Genomic DNA, 18,452 nt, shown 5'->3' with positions numbered 1-18,452 from the left:
GATACAGTTTTTATACCAACAGCTGGTGGCCATATTTCAAATCAATCATAGCAGCATTTGGGAAGCTCCACCTAGATAGAAATTGTAATGGTGTCAAAATACTGTATATAGACACCCTTGTGGCCACAGCTATCTGTATGGAATCTTAGGTACCACTCTACGCTAACTTCTGGCTTTTAATGCTGATGTAACCAGCTAGTTGAGGATCCAACACCTTTACAAACATTAATTAAGCCTAACATCACCCTTGAGATATAGGTGAATAGAAATAGTTGTGGTTTGCTCTATGATAAAGCGAGTCAATAGAACCCAAGTCCTGATTCCCAGTGTCTTGCTTGATGCAGCCTCCCTTCTTAGGGTATGACTACACTGTAGTTAAAAACCTATGGCTGACCCTTGCCAGCTAACTTCGGCTGCAGGCTGCTTAATTGCAATGTAGATGTCTGGGTTTGGGCTGGAACCTAGGCTGTAGGACCTTGTGAGGTGGGAGGGTCCCCGAAATCAGACTGCAGGTTGCATCAGAACATCTACACGGCAGTTAAATAGCCCAACAGTCCAAGCTCTGTGAACCTGAGTCAGCTGACACAGGTTTGCAGTGTAGATATACCTTCATACCTCCCACACAGGGACTTTGAATGTAGGTGAAGCCTTTTGATGTAGGTATTTAATAAGAGTTACGTGTATTCGATTTGAATTCTACTGTTATCCATGCAAATAACTTCAGTCACCTATCTCCTTACAAGTCTCCAATGTCTTTTAAGCCTGCTCTTTCCCATCCTGTTCTCATTTTCCCCAAAGGAGTCTGGCAAGTGGGCCCCATTGGTCAAGTGACAGAATATTGGCTGTTTTAATTCTAGCTCTATTGTCATCGTTATCATAATACAAAGCTAACTAAAAGGAAGAAGAAATAGCTTCACAGTGGCTCCGTGCAGCTTTTCTCCCCTTCATTTTCCCTCAGCTTATTAATGTACTTAGAATGATTTCTGATCCATCCACTAGCAACAGAGAGCAACCCGCAGTCTTCCGAGTGCATTAAGGCTAGGCTGCTGTTTCAGACTTTGAGTTATGTAGTTATTTGCTGATAGTTTGATTACTTGTCTTCACTGAGCAGAAAATAAAAATGCCACTGGGGTGAAAGCCTCATCAGCATCCCTCTTTACTCTTAAAAACCAATTATTTTCAATCATTTTGTTTTGGAAGTTCAAAATATTATTTAAATATTAATTACTTGACACTGTGCTTGTGTATATAATTCAGTTGGAAGACCATCTTAATTATGTAGCTGGAACTTGTGAGCATCTGATACCATTACTGTGCCAACTCAGTACGCTTTCTTTCAAATGACTTAGCTGAAACACATTATTATTACAGCGTGCCTGGACAAATTCGCTTTTAGTAACACAGTCATAGTATTTTAATAGAGTTGTGTTCTACTCAGGGCTTTCAACAGAGTGCAAACCATAGGTCATTAGCCTCTTTCCCTTACACTATGGAGACATGGGATCTTAAACTTCTGAGCGATCTTTTCCACACACTTTTTTAACTTGTCCAAATGGATGAAAAGAGAGAGCTGAGTTAATAATCCATCATCCCTCTAAGTAGCATGTGGTTTTATTTCTTCTGGAATTTTTAACTTCTCTTTGAATGCTGTACCACATGTGGAACCTGTGTATAAATCACATCCGATTAGGCTGATAACACAATGAAAAAAATTAATGGAAATTACTTTCACCATAATTTGTTGTAAGAGAAATATTGGTAAGGCCGTGTTTAAATACGGTTGCAAAATACACTGCTATCTGTTCCCTCTTTCAAAAACACTCTAAACAGAATGAAACTCTTGTCATTTTTTGAGCACAGTTTTTAAAAGGTGCAGTGTCTAAACAGAATCAGTTTTTCTGCTTGTTGAGTTATAGCTGGCTTTCTCACCTATAATATGTTAGAGGAATTGAAATCAGTATTTATTTTGTGGGTTTACCTAATGCACATGTTTGAGTCCAATAATTAATCATTTGAAGTAATGATTTAAGCCAGGATCTTAACAAGATAAAACAGGACATTTTCATGGAGTAAAACAATATCCAAAGTTGCTATAGTAGGAGTAAAGCATAATCAAGAGCTTTGGAAGGGATTTAAACTTGCATCCTTCAGGCCATAAGTCAACTTCTAACTAAAAGGGGATAGGAAGAAACTTTCCTGAAGAGTAGTCTATTCCATACCTGCCTTCTTCATGGTTCATAGAATCATAGAATATCAGGGTTGAAAGGCACCTCAGGAGGTCATCTAGTCCAACCCCCTGCTCAAAGCAGGACCAATCCCCAACTAAATCATCCCAGCCAGGGCTTTGTCAAGCCTGACCTTAAAAACCTCTAAAGAAGGAGATTCCACCACCTCCCTAGGTAACGCATTCCAGTGTTTCACCACCCTCCTAGTGAAAAAGTTTTTCCTAATATCCAACCTAAACCTCCCTCACTGCAACTTAAGACCATTACTCCTTGTTCTGTCATCTGCTACCACTGAGAACAGTCTAGATCCATCCTCTTTGGAACCCCCTTTCAGGTAGTTGAAAGCAGCTATCAAATCCCCCCTCATTCTTCTCTTCCGCAGACTAAACAATCCCAGTTCCCTCAGCCTCTCTTCATAAGTCATGTGTTCCAGTCCCCTAATCATTTTTGTTGCCCTCCGCTGGACATTTTCCAATTTTTCCACATCCTTCTTGTAGTGTGGGGCGCAAAACTGGACACAGTACTCCAGATGAGGCCTCACCAATGTGGAGTAGAGGGGAACGATCACATCCCTCGATCTGCTGGCAATGCCCCTACTTATACATCCCAAAATGCCATTGGCCTTCTTGGCAACAAGGGCACACTGTTGACTCATATCCAGCTTCTCGTTCACTGTAACCCCTAGGTCCTTTTCTGCAGAACTGTTGCCTAGCCAATGCACATTTGGTTCATGTATGTTATTAAATATGGCATAATATAATCACTGAAATATTTGTAATTTATCTTCTTATTTTTAAAATTAAGATCAGCTGCTGATCTAGTACTGATTCAACCAACTTATCTTCTTTACTAGATCAAATTACCTTCTGTTTGCCATCAGTGTCCAACTGGGTTATTACAACAGTAATGCAGTAATAATAATAATAATTACAATAATTAAAACAATAAAAAAATGAAAAAAATCTAAACTAAATGCAGAAATCTGAAAAAAATCCAGTATTTTCCTAAATGAAAATTATCCTAAAAAAAATTTTGGGATGGGAATTTTCATCAAAATTTACACATTTTTTAAATGTTTTGAATTTTAAAAATTGGCATTTTCTGTCAGAAATGTTTTGACAAAAAATTTCCAACCTTCTCTACCTCTAAGTTTTTTCTGTGTCTGTGCTGTGTAGCTTCAGGTACTAGAGGTATATTTCTTAGGTACTATATATCCTCTACAGAACAGCAACTGCTGGTCACAGAAGTATGTTGTGTATTAACTGAGCTCCCGGTTCTAAATGGTTATGTGAGTTCTCACTCTAGTTCACATAACCAAGTCCCTTTTTAAATTACTTTCTGTGATCCATAAAGTAGGAAGTATGCCTATATATCTTGGATGTATATATAGACTCAGTCTCTCTAGGTTTGTATTTCTGTCGTACCTCTCATAGCAGTGGTATCTCTCACAGTGTTGTTTCTGGTTGTATTACTGCAAATAGTGGCAAATATTTACCAGGAAAGAGTCAAACTTTGTAAACTCTAGTTTCTAATATTGGGAATGTTCATGATTTTCTCAGAATGGGTGTTTGAGTTTTTCTTACTCCTCCCTTCCTTATTGTTTGCTATTATTTAATTAAGTGCTGACTTTATAGTTAACACACAGTTACTTTTAAAATGCCTCTGGGACAATTCTGAAAACCATTTTGTTTAGAGATATTTCTGTATGTACAGTACCTATATGATCAGTAAGTCTCTTTCTCTGCTCTTGAACTTGTTGCCTGTTCCCTATGAGACAATAGTCATCTATTAAGGATATCTTTTTTCCCTTTTAAATAAATATGACATTATAAATATTGTTGTGTATAGTTTTTAGACCTCAGGTGAGGGATATGTAGCGTGGAAGGAGCACCACTCTTTAAATTCCTGTTGTCATGCTTCTTGTTTAGCCGCCCTAGGCATGAGCTATAGTTTAGGTTTCCTGGCACTTCCCGTTACAAAATCCCATTTTCAGTTCCTCACGACTTTGCCAGACTTTGGGGAGGTTTAGATTGGATATTAGGAAAAACTTTTTCACTAAGAGGGTGGTGAAACACTGGAATGCATTACCTAGGGAGGTGGTAGAATCTCCTTCCTTAGAGGTTTTTAAGGTCAGGCTGGGATGATTTAACTGGGAATTGGTCCTGCTTCGAGCAGGGGGTTGGACTAGATGACCTTCAGGGGTCCCTTCCAACCCTGATATTCTATGATTCTATGACTTAAGTTGCTTGGGCTGCAGTTTGCTATGCTGGGTGTCTACCTCAGGCTGAATTATGATGTATATATAATTATAAACTTCAGCAAAAATGGTTCAGCCATCTCAGAAAAAATAAGAAGTGATCATGTAATTAAAGGGTGTATCATAATGCATACACAGAAGGGGTTCTACAGGCAACCTCGATTCTGGCACTTCCTAAGTTTTGAAGGCTAGACTTTCCAACCACAATGTTGTAATATTCTTGGTGTGTGCAATCTTCACTCCTATGCAGAGGATGAGCTGTATAGCATTGATATCCCTTTTAGCACTCCTGTTTTGAGGTGTTACAAAGGTAAAGTGATGCATAGGCCCTGTGCTGACCCTCTATAAAGGGGTGAATTGCATCCGTGCTGAACAGTCTTGCTAAGGTGCACACCTCACAAAATAAAGGTAGGGCTTCCCCATCTGTGAGTGTAGATTTAATTGCAGATGCTGTGAGGAGGACTCATTACTAAGATTTCATCATTGTTCACTCTGCTACTTTTACTAACTATGCCATAAATAATTCTCATAAAGAATTGCAGCCAAATGACCACTGGCAAGAAATATCAAAACACATTTTGTATTGCATTTTCCTAAAGTTCTACTTGTGTTACTGACTGGCAAAATTCAGCCACTCAATGAATCTCTCAATCTTGGGTGTAGATTAGTAAAGTTCTGCTGTATCCCCCTCTCTGTTCAATTCTTTCCTGGATTGGTGGGTTGGGGACACTCTATTGAACAATCACTCCTCTGTCAGGATGTGGTTCACAGAAAGTGGTTTATTTTATTCCACAAAGTTGGAGACCTTACTCTAAGGTAGTGTGTTCCCAGTTGCTGTGTCTCGTGTTCGTTGCCTCGTCTGCTGTTGTTGACATAGTACACAGTGTGAGCTGAAGGGCCTGGTTTATATCTGCGCACATTAATGTGAGAGAATTTCAGTCAGTAGAAACAGAGCTAGCAGTGCAGAATATCAGAAAATGCTACTTCGGTTGCATAGTGCAGGAACTCTGGAAGCTGATTCTGATTCGAACTGTGGTGCACAGCCCTGCACAGGCCCTGCATGAAGATTAAGTAACGTTTTGGCTTCAAATAAAAAATCTCTCTTCAGATACTCAAATCCAGAGCTGAAGTCAGAGATCTGTTGATGTGATCAGGTAGACTGCAACCAGAATGGGGCTAGAAATGAGAGAGAGATTGCATTATAATGCAGGGTTACATTTCTGTATAGTAGTTAAAAGAATATCAAAAGCAGCACCATAAATCACTGGCAACAGCTACTGGAAATATTAGCGGGTTGTTGGAGAGACCCAGAGAGAGCTGGAGGAACATCAGAAAAGGAGACACAATGGAGAAAACTCCCAATTTGGGTGTGAAGTCAAATCTATCCTCCATGCCCAAAGGAAAGGTATTTGCATGTGTCACTGTAATCTCATATGGCATCAATACTGCTTTTTCTTCTTCAACTCTTAGCTAAATGGTTGGCCATAGCAATTGTTCACCATTTGGTCCTTTCCTATGTGGTAGCAAGGGCTTGACAGTCCAAGAGTCCAACATCGGAACAGACTGGGTTCCTTCTGGGTTCCCTCCATCCTCGGTTGGTGGAATTTTATCCCGGATGTTACAAGCCACCTGGAGACCAGCATTTGCTGGAATGTCTTGTGGCATTCTTGCGACATGTCCAAAAAGCGTAAAATGCTGTCTGTGGAGAGTGGCCCCAGTAATCTGTAGATCAGAGCAACCGTAAACATCTGCATTACAAATGAAGTTGTTCTACTTTATGCCCAATGTACAATTTTGGCATTTTGTGTGGAAAGCCTCCAGCTTTGCCCAGTCTGAGTGCCATAGTGTCCCTGTTTCGCAACCATACAGCAGTACGGAGAGGCTACAGCTGAAATAGATCCTGAACTTCGTGGTTGTGCCAAGATGATGTTGATTCCATATTCATTTTAAACCACCCATGACAGATGCTGCAATGTCAATCCAGCAAACAACCCCCATGTGAGGAACTGGTGAGTATAGAACCCAAATAGCAAAAGCTGGAGACTACTTTGACAGTTTCATTAGTCAAAGAGATTGGGGTCATGGGTGGACCTGATCCCTAGATTTTGCAGCTTTGTCTTTGACCACGAAACATGGAGACCAACCTTAGCTGACTCCTTCATTTGCTGGAGTGCGTTGCAAAACCTGTCGGGGCTCTGTACTAGAAGAACAACATCATCCACATAATCAAGGTCTGAGAGTGAGAGAGATCACCAAGTGGTTGGGACACTTATGCCCTTTAAGGCCTTCCAGAGCATGACTCAGTCAGCTGAATCGAACAGAGCCTTAAGATCGATATACGCCACCTGCAGGGGCTGCTTGAACTCACGATGTATCTCTGACAGCAAGCGGAGGGCCAAAATGGCATCTAATGTGGACCTGTTTCTCGTAAACCCTGACTGTTGGGAGCGATGCTTCTGATGCAGCCGGGGCTCCAAGCACGCAAGCAGAACATGCGCAAACATCTTCCCTAGCATGAACAACAAGGTGATCGTCCTGTAGCTCTTACATTCGCTGCACAGTCCTTTACCCTTATAACATGAGATCACAATACTGTCCTTCCAGGCGGTTAGCAGTTCCAGTTTTCCACACTAGGCAAAAGACTGCCAGAAGTGATTCCCCTACAAGGCCAATAGTGCATTTTAGCAGCGCCAAGGGAATGCCATCAGCGCTGACCTTGCATCATTTTTCAGTTTGCAGATGGTGCACTTCACTTTGACCAACATTGGTGCATCAGTACAAGTGTATGGGTCCAAAACAAATCATCCAGCTCTGAGCAAGTGACAGCTGGAGGATGGTTTGGGGCACTGTGGTCAGTACAACAGCGTGTTTGTAATATGATCATGGAACAGTCCTCTTGAAACACAGCGGTTAGTGAATGTTACATTAAAATAGGGAAATAGTAAGTGGGGATAGTAGATAGGAAGAGAGGTGATAGCTGAAGGGCTCATAAGTGCCTGTTTGGGGAACAGCGCAAAACCTATCCCCTTTTTATGCTGCCTTCTATAATGTGTTGACCTGTATCAGTTTGAGAAAGGGAGACACGTAATGCATGAGAACTCAGAGGTCATGGTGATTATTTTGTCTTGGACACAGTGAAAATCATAAGAACAAGTCATTAACTGATGATCTGCATGCCTGCTGTTGAAGCAAAGCTTCAGCATGCCTAATACACTGGAGGAATTATTCAAGTGTCCTAATATGAAAATTACTCTGTAGTACAGCTAGGGTCAGTAAGATTTTAGATTACATGCCACATAATCACCAGTTGCAGCATTTTAAGCTGCCCAGGGGGCAGGGTGCTGTTGTAAGCCCCCTATCTGAGACCAAGATTTCAGTTCTGTAAAATGCTGTAAGCTGTTTGTTCAAGCAAGAGCTGCCCACATTTATCCCTCATTGCCCTCTATTGGACCTTATCCCATCATAGACCAGTAGCCTGCTGCACAGCATCATGAAGAAAATCCAGGTGAATTAATATTGATTTTTCCCCCTTGGTTAAGCAGGGAAACTGTATTCTGACGCGTTATTATGTCAAAGAACTGCACACTGTAAATCCTTGAGAAAAGGACCCTCTGTTTCCAAGTATTACAACTGAGTATTTACTAGCACAACTATTGTAACACTTCAGTGCAATATCTGGGGCACCCCACAAATAAAATGGGGAGTACAGAGTAGTGGTGGCCTTAATTTGTATGAAAGACTTCTTGTAGTTGAAGGGTAGAATAGCATTAAGAAAACTCTGTGTGGCATGCTTTGTTGGAGAAAAGGATAGCAAGATGTTACCCTAGCTGGCATGCGCTTCTACCTGACAGAATGTGCCCTAGTGTCCTTAGGGCTAGAGGTGCAAGTTCATGCAGGAGACAATACTCCTGTGTAAGACACCCTCAAGTGTTATTTAAGATTTCATGCTAGTTTGCTCAGGAAGCAAAGATACCTTTCTCCCCGCAAACACAACCCTATTACTATTATTGAGGCAGCACACAGAAGCAGCGATCAGGTTCAGATCCCATTGCAACAGCCTTTCACTCTTACTGTTTCAGTCTTACCAACTAGAATAAGATTTCCTTTTTAGAAAGCTGTTGCCTGTTGAAAATCCATTATCAGTTTCAGAAAGCTCAAAGATAGTTAAGGATTTTGTGGATAACTTTGGTGAATCACTGAAGTTAAATGGAGAGGTCAGTTTCATATAAGTTTGATGACAGATTTACTGAATCATTTCAACAAAGATAGGCATCCCTTCAAAAAATAAAAATGCTGTCGAATTCTTTAGGTAAACAACTTTAGGGAAAAGCTTTAGGTCAAGACACTTCAGAGGTCCTGAAGAAACATAAGCCACTTTAGAAACTACAGTAGAACACAGAAAAGAAGAGGTCTAGATTGGTGTGAGATCTTACATGTGTAGGCCACAGTCTTGAGTATGGCTCAGGTTGGTAGTACTTGAAAGTTGAGCCTGAATGGGCAATGAAGACTGCACTCCCCTATTACTGATGAAGATTATACATGTCAGAGTTGATGTGACCATGACTGGGTGGTAGGGGGAAGCTTTCCTTGGTGCTATCCATTCTGTATTGTTTTTCTGGATGAATGGACTACATTTGAATTATTATGGGTCCTCTGTGCAGATGTGAAGGTGGGAGAGGCACTGAGATGCCTTCTTCTATACTATTCCCCTTGCACACCTGCACAGGAGACTGACATAACTGAAGTGGAGAAGGCAGGCACTATGCTTGTTTGTACTATTTTCTTAAAGGGATGAGTGAACCTGCATCTCATAAGGGTTGTGAAACTCCCATTGTGATGTGTCTTCCCCAAAGCCTCTGGAAAAATCCTGGCTGAGCTGGTCAGAATTCTTCCTGAAACTCCCACTGCTACATGGCCTCTCTCACCCTTCTGCACTAATGTGGCCAGTAGCTTAAAGCTACAGCCTGGCCCCAGCATGATCATTCCAATTAGTTAATGTTGGTGGATAAACTGTGAAACTAGAAGCAATGAGACTTAAATAAGGTTCACACTACATTTATTTATTATGCTACTAATGTATTTGTTTGGCAATGATTATATGCTTGGCACTGTACAGTACACACATATAGATAGTCCCTTGGAGTTTACAGCCCATAGACAGAACATAAATTGATGGGATGTACAAGGTAATAAAGGAGTGTGATTGACTTTGTTGTTTCTTATTTCTTTATTGTCATCATAGAAACCATGTTGCTTGTGATATCTATGGACTACACTAAATGTAAAGGGTCTATCTTTGCATGTCATCGCAAGCCAGCAGTAAATAGCTCAGGATCTATGGAAGCTAAATGGAATATTCTCCTAAAATAATACTTTGTATGCAATTATGTATGGTGAACTGCCAGTCTGTGTCCCTCATGTCAGCGTGCCCTGAGTGAAGTGTTCAAACTCACCCCATTCCTGGGTTTTGACTTTATTAGTAACTCAACCTGTATCACGCATAACTATCAAGGGAGCCTGGCTCTCCCTAGATTTTTGTTCCAGAACCTACTGCTCTAGTTTCCTGTCCCTCAGGAGACTCACTGTCACTCTCTGATAGAACTAACTAGCCACAACTACCGCAATGAGGTGGTCAGAACTTCAGCAGCTTCGAGCAGGGTTCAAACACCTGCTGACTGTGGGTTAAAAGAGGTGCCCTGTCTGCCTCTTACAGTGGACTTCCATACAATAGCCACTACGTGGGGGAAGGCAACTGTTTGACCATCTCTTTGTGTAAATTATGTAAGGATTATTAAGGAGAAAACTGTCTCTATGACCCCTATGCAATGTTTGTCTGGAATTATCTTGTACAAATTATGTGCAAAAAATTATATTTTCAGGACTTTTTTTTTTTTTTTGCTTATCTAACTCTATTATAGCCATCTCTGTGTGGCTCAGATTGATATGTCCCTCAGATTGATAGCTCTAATGGTGACTGTAGGGTTTTTGCTTTTAAGGTAACAGGCAGACCAAGGACCTTTAATGTGGAATGATTTGGTTTGAGTGGTTTCATTTTTTTTAGGTTAACCCCAAAGTTCAGTCTCTCTTTATCTGGTAATTACAATATTAGTGAATTATAAACCTTTCCTCTGCTTTCAGGCTTCTCAATGCCAATAAGATCAACTGCCTCAGGGTAAACACGTTTCAAGATCTGCATAATCTCAACCTGCTATCTCTTTATGACAACAAACTGCAGACCATCAGCAAGGGGCTCTTTGCACCTCTCCAATCAATCCAGACTCTGTGAGTACCCAGACATGCTACAACTGACAGCTCTTCCCTTTTCTCCAAAGATGTTCCCTATCTTTGCACTGCCTTTGCATCTGGCATTAAGACAGTATTGAAGAAACCCAAGGCCAGTAGCTTCCCATTTTTGTCAGAAATAAAAGAAAAACATGAAAGAAAAGTATAGAATAATTCAGCACTGCCAAATTCTACAAGGTTCTGCCTCTTTTCCAGGGGTCTTATAAATATCATAAATTTATTAATGAATATAATTATTTCATTCAGGGACATTCAGTGGTTTTAAATAGGGAGGATACTGGGCATGTGCATTTGACTTTATGTAGGTTATATGCACAGCAGACTTCATATATTTTAAAATATTTGCATAATGTTTTTCTGTGAGCCTATGTATTTGTTATTTATCCCTACTGGATGTTGAGCCCTGCTGCATAGTTCATAAGAGCTGAAGCTATATTTTAATTGACATTCCAGGCATGTGGGGTAAATGTGTATCACTGTAAGTTGTTGTTCATTTGGGCCAGGTAAAATATTAATTTTTTAAAAAATCCATGGATCTATTATGTTTTCTCTGCGTCTTAGTGTGAGACGATATTAAGGCATTAGGACTAAGAGAGGGGTCAGAAACCCATTATTTTTCTTGGATACATAAGGATACACCAAACCTGATATTTTACAGGGTAAGATTTTTCATCATAAAGCTGTGAGAACTTCCAAAGAAAGAATAATACTCCTCTCACAGAGTCTGACTGGCAAACGCATTTTAAAAAAGGACCAAAACTTTGCGTGTGTCTGTACGCACACATGCACACACTGCAAGACAGGCACTGCATTGTGTACATTTATTTTGTGTATGTTTGCTCACCTAAAAGAAAACGTACAATTGTTGTTTTTAGCAACAAGTAAGCTCAAGAGGCTGGGATCATGGAGATAATTTGCCACAAATATTTGGCCAGCACCTGGTGCACCAATCCAAGCAAACATTAAAATAAATATTTCTGTGATGTATAACTGGCTTTGGTTTGTGTGTGTATATAGGACTCTGTTGCAAATGCTAGATGTTCATGAAATTCAACAAACTAAGTGAAACAATATTTTTAAAATGTTAAGCTATAAAAGTTACTTCTTGGGTTCCATATTTTTTCTAGACAGAGCTTGGGACCATTACTTAGAGTGTATATCAAGCTTTCCTCATTGCTTCCCATTGAGACACTTTTCTGTGGGTAGTTTGGTGTTGTAGCTGATTTCCAGTTTCTACCTTTTTTTAGAGCACTGAGCACAGCCCATCCCTGCCATCACATACTGTTTAGTTTGGTATTTGGACCTTCCAGTACTGGAATGGATTTAGTTTACAGGCTCAATGCAGGAATAGTGTTTAGCCTCTTTGGGTAACCTCTGTAAGGAACATTTTTTCTCCCCACTCTTTACAGTCATTTGACTCTGCTCTCTCTGGTGCTGCCACCACAACCAGGTGGCATGTTATTTTCATTATATTAACCTACAACCTCTAACCATACCTGGGACAAGGAAACGAAATAAATGTAGTGTGGATGGAATATGAGCTGGAGAGAAAAATATGCCTAGATACTAGTAGGACCATAACTCTCAGGGAATATGTCCTTCTGCCTCTGCTCCGTAACACAAGTTAACATCTTTCCATATCCAGTTCTCCAACAAACGGACCTTTCATGATTGAGGTCTGCATCCGGCTCCCTTTTGAAGTCAGTAGGAGTTTTGTCATTGATTTCAATGGGAGCAGAAGCAGGCTCAGAGAGAGTCCTGACAAACTTTCTGTATTTATTACCTCACTGAGCCCAACAAAGAGGACCAAAACAACTGCGGAAATAATTGTTGTCTTAATCTCTGGGAGCCTAAGTGGAGCAAAAGAGGCCTCTACCTGAAATATTTGTAGATAATCCAGAGGAACTTTATCACCGCATTTGAATGTCTGGTGAAATACGTTGCCAACTAGACTGGTGTATTTCACACAGGCTTTTGCTGAATTATATTAGTCAGGCCCTAGTTTGCATCAGCTGTCTATTCTGAAAAGTTAAAATTTCAGATCGAAATCAATGCAAAAAAACTCTATTAGCCCTGAACAGGATATGCAAACATTAATTTCACTCTTGAGTGAAGGCCTCTGGCTCATTTGTGGCTTTGCCCACTGATCCAAGGTGTTCTCCTTTATTTATCCAGATTTTTATCCCTAGGAAGCTGAGCTTGTCAATAAACCTTCTTTTGAAACCAGGGCACAAAATGTTCTCTCAAATCAGGTGTTTCTAAAAAGATGTGTTTCTATTACAATACATCATGTCAGGCTCGCAAGTGAAAACACTGGCCTTTGTAGACAGAAGATCTGAATCCTTTAAATCAGGCTTTGCTGTATTAATTTTTGCTTTCTCCATGAAAGGACTTGCAGCAGGCTTAATGAGCTACGAAATACGATAGCTCACAGAATTTTCCCATTCATGTGCAGCTCCATGTGGCTTCCGCCAGGCCTGAGTTTTTGGGAGCTTATTCAATTACTTTACTCTTCAGGTTTGCGTTTGTGAAAAACAATGATGGAGTACAGAGTCACAGGTCATTTCTGATTAAACATCCCATCCCTCTTGCAGACATTTAGCTCAGAATCCATTTGTGTGTGACTGCCATTTGAAGTGGCTGGCTGATTACCTGCAGGATAATCCGATAGAAACCAGCGGCGCTCGATGCAGCAGTCCACGTCGCCTTGCCAACAAACGAATCAGCCAGATCAAGAGCAAGAAGTTCCGCTGCTCAGGTAATTCATTTATCCAGGCTGTACTGCACTTTCAATTCAGAAATAAGCAGGTCCAGAGAGCCTGCTAATCAGATCTGCAGGACAGTGTTTGCTATAATGGATACTGTGGAGCATCTTTTAAAATTAAATTTGGGAAATTCAGTTAGTCCTCCAGAAAACCAATTACCTTATGGATTAAAAAAGAGCCCAATCTGTAGCTTGTCTTTTTTTAAAAAATCCTTGACATTTAATTTTTAAAGAATGCTGGGTTATAAAATGTCTATGAAAACCAGTGGAGATACAGATGAATTCATATGCCAAATGGTGTATTTGGGAAAGGCAGAAACCTGGATGTACATTGGGCCAAATCCTGGCTTGAATGGGAGCTTTGCCTGAGTAAGTACTCAGCAAAAAAAAAAAAAAAAGGGTGGAGGGGGAGGCGCAGGGGAGAGAGAGAGAAAAGAACCTTGTGGATTAGGTCCTACATAAACTGCAAGGAACAGTTGTGCCCCTGGAGGGAAACAGGCAGAAATAGACCATATGAATTAGCCGGGCTTTACCATCCATAACTAATTTCTGCAGATCCAACCCAGAAACTCTTACTTTAATTTTTATTCATTCACGCAAAGCTGCCATTGCAGTCAGTGCATTTTTGTCCTTAGGAAGGAATGAATCAAAACTGACCTCAGGGTGTGGTCCACAACTTCTGTTGTTTACAGTATGTGTAATTAGTTGATAATGATGAAAATAATCTGAAAAGTAGTATATACAGCTCTTCCTCATCCCCAGCACCTCATAAACTGTACTATTAGCTCTTTTTCATCTTCCGGACCAGATGTCAACAAAGGGATATCGCCTGATGCAGCCTAATTTAGCAGACTCTGTTTATTTATGTGTGTGTTGTACTGGTAGCGCAGGTTTCAGATTTACTGTACTTGTGACATGCTGTAGGAACAGGCAGAATTTCAGTGTAAGAAAATCTACTGCTATGTATTGAGAAGAAAAACGACTGTCATTGATGAAATACTTTTCAGTATTTTCTATAAAAATTACTATCATTTTTGTCCTCTCCCCTTCCCCCCACCCTCGAAAAAACATTGTGATTAATTGTGCTCCTGACAATAAAAGATGGATGGCACTATAGACTGAGGTAGCATGAGAATGAATGGCAGCAGCCCAGAACAAGACATGCTGTATTGTGTGTCTCAGCAAACAGTATTCTCAGATAAACTGCCCTTTACTGATAAAATAAAAGAAGGATAACTTCCTTTGCAATCAGTCTTGTAGGCAGGGCTTAAAGCCTTTCAGTAATTTGAGTTGCAGGCTCAAGTCATGCAGTTTAGAGCCAAATCTTAAATTATTAAATTATGGGATGTTTGATCCAGGGACTTTGTTTAGGCCCATCCCTGTAGCACCATAACTCACCATCAATATTCGCCTTTAAAGAAACTTGGAATGAGAATGGAGAAGTCATGGATATTTACAAAATAAAGAACACTATGAAGAAGTAAATGTCTCTAAATCTATCCCAATCTGTCATTTTTGTTTCACTCTATTAATAGGGCAAAGCAATAATCAAAATGTGTTACGTGTGTGTGTATATATATACACCCATCCTATGCAGTGGTACAGGCCATTGAAAAAAAGCTGAGACCATCTGATACAGTTTTTGGAGGATCAGAGTTGAGAAGGGACAGCAATTCACCTAATGGTGCTGAGAGTAATGTTTTGTCTGGATTCCTCTGTTGTGTCCTTTCTTCAGTCCATCATGTTCTCAGTCCATCTGTTCCAGCCTAGCTGATTAATTCAATAATATCAAACACCCATAAAAAGGCATACCTTGAACTTTTCTGGGCTTTGCCACAACATGTCTTCGGACAGAGATGTGAAGTGTGGGATCATTATGTATTTAAAGCAAAAACAGAGGTGTGCAATGCATCTCTTTCCTTAGGGACAGTCCTGCACAGTACTGCTGTGATGAGAATACTTAGTGATCTGTTTATCTTTGCTGACTCAGGGATCCTTCTCAGCTGATTCTTGCATCTGTTGCTCAGTGAAGGAATGGGAAAATAGTTTCTGTTGCAAATCTACAGCTTACACCTTCCTGCTCAGGGATCACAAAATTAATTTCTCATCTAGGGCTACTGGTATTTTCATTTTATTTGTGTTAGCCCCTTAATAAATTCCAACGTAAATATGCCTGAAATAAGCATGTATTTCAGTCAAAAAAGTAGTAAATGTATTAATAATTTTCAAGGGGAGGCGGGACGGCAACCCTGTTTTAATACCCTGGTGTGGTTCTTGAACTTGAGCGGTGTGGAGGATGCCAAGCTCTGTTGAAATCTGTGGGAGATGCATGTGCCCAGCCCTTCTCAGTATCAGACCCACAATTAGTTCACCTTCGGTGTACTTAGCATTATAGCAACAGGGGAAGAAATGGGCTCCATGTCATGGAGTTCCATCCCAGAAAGTCCACAAAGCCCAACCCCCCAGCAGTGCAGATATTTTTCTTCTTCCTTTGGATTCTCCAAGGTTTCACAAAAGTGTCTTTTCAGGAGGGATTTGAATGAGAAAAGGCATGGTATGTGGAGTAGGAGAGAGGGGGGTAAAAAGTGGACTCCGGAGGTGACTCAGAAGTCATCTTGGGGTGAGAGGGGAAGACAATGGAGTTGTGGGAAAAAGGGGAAAAAAGGGCCTGGGAGGAAAGATGAGACATTTTGCTCAGTGGAGTTTGAGACGTCAGCTCTGTATCTAGGAGTGGTGTCAGGACAGAATTTGGAGATATGTGGTTAGATGGAAGAGCATAGGCTCAGGCTTTGATAAGTAAAACAATAAGCTTCATACAAGACAGTGATTAATTTCTGGAGGCTTTTTTCTTGAGTAGGTACTTTCTTCCTCCTTCATTCCCTCCCTATGGCTTCATGCTAGTATTTGCAAAGGTAAATTGTATTCTCCTTGTGGACTGTTCCATCATCAAGGCAGCTCCCTCAGCTCCTCTCCCAGCCCAGTGGTGCAAGATTTTACTGCCATGTACCTGATGATGATGGAGCAGCCACATCTTCACAGGGTTATGAGTGTGTCAAGGAAGGAGATTCAATGCAAGCTTCCACCAATATGCTCATAAAGGGGGAATGTTGTGTCATTTTCAGTAGCAGCAATACAGAGCATGATAGGATTTTCCTTCCTCAGCAGCATCTGCTCACTCTCAGCACAGTGGACATTAGAGAGACAATATGGGTGCGGTAATATCTTTTATTGGGCAAACTTCTGTGGGTGAAAAAGACAAGCTTTTGAGCTTACACAGACTGCTGCTTCAGTGGGACATGTCAGTTCTAGGTCACTGGAGGATCTCATCCTCAGTAGGAAAAAAAAAGAAAGTTCTTCTGTTTGGTAGCTTTTGACTCAGTTAAGCTTTGTTTTGTAAAGCAGCACCAGTCTTTAGGACAATAAAAAGGATCCAGTACTAGGTTTTGCTGCCTCTGTGGTTGCTCACTATCACTTCAAGAAATGTCAGCATCCTGGATTACTCTATATACAATGGCTATTGTACAGAGCTCTCCCTGCACTCAAGATTCCTAGTTTGTTTGTGCAGTATGTGTATCTATGTTTGCGTGCACGAGTGCGTGTACTTTGTTTGTATAATGTCAGTTTCTTGTGCATTTGAAAACTGATGGAAGTTCTACCTGCCCAACTCTCCCCACCCCGCTTTTGATGATGGTTGAAGAATATTTGTTTCTAAGAGCGCCAAATCACAAAAGCTTCCCCTCCTACAGTGTAGAAACATGAACTTCTTTCCCATTTGAAGCCCTAATAACTAAACCTGGCTCCTTAATTCCTCTTGCATTGGGCACCTGTGGTTTTTAACTAATTTAATTAGCTGCTACAACACCAGATAGGTCTGTACAAACCAAAAACAGGGTGAACTATTTAAGGAGGACAATGAGCCATCTGCCAACACAAATCTCTCTCTTTCAGACACTGCCTCTCAGTAATTCAATCCAATCAGAAGACAGCAGCCCTGATACAAATGTTGAAAATGGAGACATAAGCACCTGCACATTCAGGGACAGTTTCATATCTCTTCTATAACCCTTGTCATCAGACTAGAGAATGATGTAGTTTATCAATAGCTGCATCAAAGGCATCTAATAAAAGCTGTTCATGGAACCTGTAATTTGTCTTTCCCTGTCTTTGTATTTGCATTTGGGTTCTAGGCAACTGTTTTGGTGGTGAACATGTTCAAACTGCTTGAACTGGAGCTCCCGGCTAGAGTGTAGTCCCCCCCCACCCCCAATTATTTGTGATCGTGATGGCCTTTCCCGTACACCGGACTGAAACTTCGCCCCTCTACATTGTCGGCCCAAGGCTGAGGTGCACACTGCATTAACTGAAGCAAAAATCTCATGGCCTCAGGATTGGACCTTATATAGAGAACTCCATGAATGAAGAGATAGGGCTATTTAGTTAGAGCCTGGTAATTAAACTTTTTCCACTTGTGTTGCCTGCTTACTAATACACCTTGGGCAAGCCACTTAATTTTTCTGTGCCTTGGTTTCCCTAGAGTAAGTGGTTATAATTATTCCATATCTGCGGTGGAGTTGTATGCATGTATTGTTTACATTATTTGAAATCTTTAGATGAAAGATGCAAAGTATTATTATTATTCCTTTAAATGTTTAAAACTTATGCAAGTTAAGTGAGTGTAATCAGCTGTTTTCTATATGAAATATCTTATTTAAATGCTAGTAGTGGTTCCTATAACTTGCAAATCACTATGATGCTTCCTTTCCAAATTCTTCTCATTTTCTTAAGCAAAGACCATCATTCACATACTGTATGTTCATATTCCTGTCTGTAGTATTCAGCCCTGTCTCTTTTAATAAATGCAGATATCCCTATGCCCTAATCTGCCTAGTTACAGTATTGCAGT

General features: G+C 40.6%; 1 protein-coding gene across 1 annotated transcript in view; it reads left to right on the top strand.

Annotated features, from left to right (window-relative positions):
* SLIT3 (slit guidance ligand 3) overlaps positions 1-18,452 on the top strand; it is an 810,486-nt gene that overhangs the window by 599,424 nt on the left and 192,610 nt on the right. The window contains exons 13-14 of the mRNA XM_084636935.1: positions 10,621-10,764; positions 13,380-13,543. Coding sequence (XP_084493061.1) covers positions 10,621-10,764; positions 13,380-13,543 — 308 coding nt within the window. The remainder of the gene's footprint in view (positions 1-10,620; positions 10,765-13,379; positions 13,544-18,452) is intronic.

Source organism: Lepidochelys olivacea (genome assembly GCF_965140295.1).
Source record: "Lepidochelys olivacea isolate rLepOli2 genome assembly, chromosome: 8".
In the NCBI taxonomy this organism is placed as follows: domain Eukaryota; kingdom Metazoa; phylum Chordata; order Testudines; family Cheloniidae; genus Lepidochelys; species Lepidochelys olivacea.
The sequence above is the reverse complement of the archived record's forward strand: the minus strand, read 5'-3'. Positions and strand labels throughout refer to the sequence as shown.